Source organism: Gavialis gangeticus, unplaced genomic scaffold (assembly GCF_001723915.1).
Source record: "Gavialis gangeticus isolate Ggan-Ray unplaced genomic scaffold, GavGan_comp1, whole genome shotgun sequence".
Lineage (NCBI taxonomy): Eukaryota > Metazoa > Chordata > Crocodylia > Gavialidae > Gavialis > Gavialis gangeticus.
This window is the reverse complement of record NW_017729025.1, coordinates 10,973,187-10,978,614: the sequence shown is the minus strand read 5'-3', so window position 1 is coordinate 10,978,614 and position 5,428 is coordinate 10,973,187. Positions and strand designations below refer to the sequence as shown.

The 5,428-nt window shown below is 49.6% G+C and overlaps 1 protein-coding gene across 1 annotated transcript in view; it reads right to left on the bottom strand.

Moving 5' to 3' along the window:
* L3HYPDH (trans-L-3-hydroxyproline dehydratase) overlaps window positions 1–5,428 on the bottom strand; it is a 24,023-nt gene that overhangs the window by 12,714 nt on the left and 5,881 nt on the right. Inside the window, exons 3-5 of the mRNA XM_019519884.1 lie at window positions 3,775–3,944; window positions 1,527–1,649; window positions 247–384 (exon numbers count right to left, since the gene is read on the bottom strand). Of these exons, the coding sequence (XP_019375429.1) occupies window positions 247–384; window positions 1,527–1,649; window positions 3,775–3,944 (431 nt within the window). The remainder of the gene's footprint in view (window positions 1–246; window positions 385–1,526; window positions 1,650–3,774; window positions 3,945–5,428) is intronic.

Below are 5,428 nucleotides of genomic sequence, written 5' to 3'. Positions count from 1 at the left end.
CACTTCCTATTGAACTTTAATTTGTATTCACACTTAACACTGTGCTCCTCACCAACATCCAATTTGTCAAACCTCTGTTCAGAACTGGCTGAAAGAGGAGGAATACTACAGATCAGAAGCAGCTACCCTGGAACAGCTGTTCAGAGACAGCTGCACCATGCCCACTACAAGCTGATGCTGTTAGCTTGTTAGCTGGACAAGCACCAAATTTACAAGAGAGGCAGACAAGAGGAGTTCATTGCTTGCCTCCACTGCTTTCCCCGTGAACAAGGAACCGGTCGTGCTGCTCCTAAAGGTTCTGGTCTGGTCCAGCTTGATGAGTTGCTTGTGGTACTGCAAGGCAATGCGTGCAGTCACGCCGGAGCCTGTGGGACTCCTGTCAACCTAAGCAGAAAAGAAGAAATATAGCTGGGTTCTTTCAGTCTTTCAAGAAAAGACAAATGCCAGCCTCCCACCCCGCCCCAGCTCCATCCCATATAAATACAGACAATTGGGCAGTACTTTTCTGGCCCATGGGTTTGTCGGGGGACAAAAAATACCACAGAAATTCAGTAGATTCAGATGGGAGTGAAAAAACCAAGTTAATTCAATACTTCCAGGTGTTATTTAAAGCAGTGTTTCTCAACCACAAAGGTCATGTAGGTGGGACTTTTCCGAAACAAGTGGCATTTCTGAGAAAGGTAGGGGGCCTAAAATGCACGTAAACGTAAAAATACACTTCTTGGAAAAAGGGTTTTTTTGTTTTTATCATAGTGGGACCAGGGTTTTTTGACAAAATGGTTGGTGGGACGCAAGGTGCAAACATTTGAAAACAGCTGATCTAGAGCATTAAAACTACGTTGCATTCAGGCTTGCCACTTACTTCAGCTCCTCCTTTAGCGAAAGAATTTGCTGGTACATGCAACTGCTATTCCGCAGATCACTGTCCTGTGACAATTGAGGGAATATCTCACCAATTAAGCATAGCTTTAGTCCTGGGCAAAAACGCATCTAAAATCTGCAGTAGCTTGTTTACTCTCACTGTACTAAAAACACGTACTCCACAGCACAGCCCAGCCCAGGCAGTTTGAAAGGTTAGATTCTGTAGCCCTTATGAAAATAAGGGTTTGCAGCAAGCCAGCTTTAAAGTACCTGTAAAACCAAAGTAAATAGCTATGCAGAGCCTCCAAGGTATTCCAACTGCTCACTGGGTGTTATTTCAAAGGACACTGCCTCTCCAATCAATTCCATGGGACAGCTGGAAGTAAAAGCTTGGAAGTAAAAGCTGCAGTAAAGAGCTGAGCAGCTTGTCCTTAATTCAGGAACATGCTGAGAACGAAGCAGGCTGTGAAACACATGGGTATGAATCGTCTGGATTCCACTGTTTTAAGAAAGAGTGACTCCAATATCTTTTGAAAGTTAAAATTGAGGTTATGCATTCTGCGCAGCACAAGAGGCAGCAGAAGCTTTATGTGCCAGGTACCCTGCGGATACACACAGCACAGGAAGTCATTCCCTTGTTCGGTTCAAGTAGCGAGTCTTCATACCTGTGCATCTCCAAACACACAGATGTTGGTGGTTGGCTCATCACTGAATGCATCTTTTCCGTCCGTTAAGATGGTGCCATAAATGAACGCAAGGTCTTCGCTATCAGGGTGATGAGGTTTGAACTAGGAAACACCATGCAGAGTACATTAATAAACTAATGCTCCAAGCAGATCTTTTCACCAACCTGCAATAAGACTTCCCCGAAGTGACAGATGTAGACAGAGATGTTACCCTAATGCTACAGTTTGAACAGCTTTCTAAAGGAGACCTAGGCATGCTTTTTGGTTCCCCAAGAATGCCAATGGCTTCCTTAATAACAATGAAACCAAGTTCCTTATTTCAGGTTCTTTTAAGTCTAAAAATTGTAGATTTGCAAAATTTCACCTGCAAACACAAACCCTCAGAATTTTGCAACCAGAGGTGCACTGATATATTGGTCCCATATCAGATCACCACCGATAAAAGGAAAATCAACATTATTGGCAATCAGCTTTTTTTGGCCAGCGTAGCTGATAATGTCACCGCTAAGTGCTGTGTGCATACATGCAGACGCAGCATGCATGTTGCCAGCAACGCAACCCAGCAGCTTGGAGAGCTGGCTGGTAAGTCTGTGGGGGGCGGGTGCAGATTGAGGACCCCATGGTGAGGGACGGAGAGGGGCAGGTGCTGCCCAGCCACGGTGGTGAATGCAGCCCTGCTGGGAGTGGGACAGAGTCGAGGGTCGCTCTTCCAGGGGGTGCAGGGGGCTGGGGTGGTTCCCGGCCAGTGCACGCACACCTTGGGGAGACATGGGGGGCATGTTCCCTCCCCGCCATATTTTTGCATGGGCTGATGCCACTGCACACTCAGGGCCAGGGGCTGTGCCAGCCTTTTCCCGGTGGGGGTGCTGGGTCGGGGCTACGCTCAGACTGGGCAGGGGCAGGGTGGGTGGTGCTGGGAGGGGTGGCTACAGACACCCCACAATTCCCCGTAGCCACCCCTCCCAGCGCTACCACCGCCTGCCCTGAGCACAGCCCCACCACAGCCCCCCCGCTGGGAAGAGGCCAGCACAGCAGCTAGCCCTGAGCCCACAGTCCGCCCTTGCCCCACACACAAATCTGGGGGGCACATGCCCCCCATGCCTCCCCTGGGGGTACATGCAGCGGCAGGGAGCTGCCTCCCCACTCCCCATGGACGAGCCACCTGCAGCTCTGTCCCACTCCTGGCAGGGTCACATCCCTGGCTGGGCAATGCCTGCCCCAGCCCCACTCCTTCCCTCACTGTGAGGGGGTCTCGATCTCCCCTGCCCCGCCCCTTCCTTTCCCCATGTCCCTCCCCCCACACAGACTTACTGGCAGGGAGCTGCTGTCCAAGCTGCCAGGCTGCATATTGACTACTGGATCAGTATCGGCCAACATGGCTGGTTAATAATCGGGTATTGGCCAGAAAACCATTTATCAGTGCACCCCCTACTTGGGACTGGGCTAGACTTGACTAATTCTAGTGCTCTAGTCAAGAGGCATCTTTCTGGTCTATCATTCATTTGACTAAAACCCACCAGCATGTTACTGTTGGCTGGGGGTGTATATGTCTATACAACACAATGGACGTAGAATACCAAGAGTCTAGTGGGTACATTTTGCCATGGCATGCTACAGCCATGGGTACATTTCAAATAAATAAACCCAACAATTTTAAATTAATGTGTAGCTGTGACATACTGCTCTGTAATCTCAAACACTCAGGAGGCAATATGGGGGTAGAATAGACTAGGAGAACAGGACTGAATATAGCAAGCAACTCCAGAGCTGTCAACTCAAGCTCTGACACAGGGTGCAGACCCATGACATGTCTTAGGCAAAGTAAAAGGGGAGTAGACAGGCCACAGTGGGTCAGAATGGTTGGGAGACTGGATTCCTATGTGAAATCTTTTGGGTTTATCATGCGAATCATGTGCAGGGGATTACCCACCTAACAATGATAATATTGATTGACATTCCATGGCACCCTTACAAAGGATCTCAGAGCACCATAAGGTGCTGCAGAACCACTGCTGTACCAATACAAGGGCTTAATGGTAACTGGATTATGAGATGACGACCTTACGGAAGCCACAAAGGTCTGAGAAAGATTGTTCTGCCATTTCTTACCACGTTATACAGGAAATGTGACAACTCTGTTAACAGACTCCAAGACAAACCACTCTCCCCAGCAGAAAGAAGCACGTGGCTAGAGAAGCTTTCAGGGTATGAGGGCATGCAACTGTACCTGCTTCTTTACTGCTTCTGTGACTGCAGTTGCTGCATCCACAAGATCTCTCACACTTGAAGAGCAAACATCTAGGCCCAACTTCTCTGCACTGAGAAAGGCATAGAAAGCTCCACCATACCCAATGTCAAGCACCACCTTCCCGTAGCCAGGGACATCGACTGTCAGGTCTATGCAGAGATATGGGGAAACAATATACATGCATGAGCACAGAGAACATTCCCCTATATTCTTAACATGTGGAGCCAAATTCTTCCCTAGTCTGCACCCAGTGCAATCCCATTGATTTTAGTGCAACTGTTAGCACAGCGATAGGGAAGACGACTTGACATATAAACACAGAAGACAGCAAACAAGTAGCAAGTCTTTAAGGGCCTGATCCAAGTTCCATTAGTCAACTGAAAAACTCCTGGATTTTAACAGAAGTTTGGTTTGGTCCTAAATGAGGGCGCAATTTTCTCCAAGTTCAAGGACAGTATTTTGAGGAGCTGCACTTAGACTGTTAGGCAAGTCATGCTCTTTAGGCAAGAATCAGATTTTTCCAATTTCCCTTGTGCTCATTAAAACAGGGCAAGCAATCAGATTTACCCAATGATCTTGTAAGGTTGCCCGTCCAGCCCTTAACATCTATAAATACAGTGGGGCCTCACACAAATGCAGCTGTAAGTTGATTAAATGATCCCGCCAGCTTTACTCAAGGGTCTTGGGATGGAAGAGGTGCAGGAAGCCAATCAGCCAAGAGGCTAGTGCATGGAGGGAGGCACAAGAGCAGGACATGGGCAACTGTTAGACCGAAGACCTCAAGTGTTACTTACAGAAGCCGAGCAGGGTTATGCAATAACGAGCACACTACAGGGGATGGGATCACATCCTGGGGCCTCTACTCTATCCCGAGCTCTGCTCTTTGCAGCTGAGCCAGAGGTCTCGGAAACATTAGGCCTTCATTTGCAGAGAGCCCAACAGAGCGGGCTTCTTCCTCCTCCTGACTTGGTCATGGATTTCATCTGCTGGGTCCACACTTAGCCCAGTTTTTCTGTGGAGAGTCAAGAGTCGGTACAGACTTTGTTAAAACGCCAGGTCCCCCCCCCAGCCAAGGCCAGTTGAGTCTGGCTAACTCATGCCTGCTTCTTTCTGCCCTTTAACAGAGGATACATAGCGCCTATCTCCCTGTTTTCTGGAGCACTCTGGGCATGTGCAAGCTCCCGAATTCGCTTGCAGCTTCAAACAGCCGGTGAGACCCCCCCACCCCAAAACAAAGTCAGGCTGGAAGGGACCTCTGGAGGTCACATCTAGTTCACCCCGTACCAGAAGCAGGATCATCACTGAGCCATCCCATCCGAGTCCTTGTCTAACTTACAGGTGCACGATCAACCCTGCGGCACCTCCGCACAGCACATCGCTCAGAGACACCAAGAACACCCCAACCTGCCATGCCTAAAGCAGGGGACCAGGCTGTCAGCGCCCACCAGGACGAGGCGTTTCGTCAACACGCAGCATGTGCTGGAGAGAGGCCAGGTTCCCGCTGGCGGAAGGCAAAACCCTCATGCGCAGACTGGTCCGACCACGGAGGGGCCAATATCCCTTCCTGACCCAAAGCTGCGACTGGGCAGACCCTGAGCAAAGGGCAAGGCCTTGTAGCCAGGAGGCCCGCGGG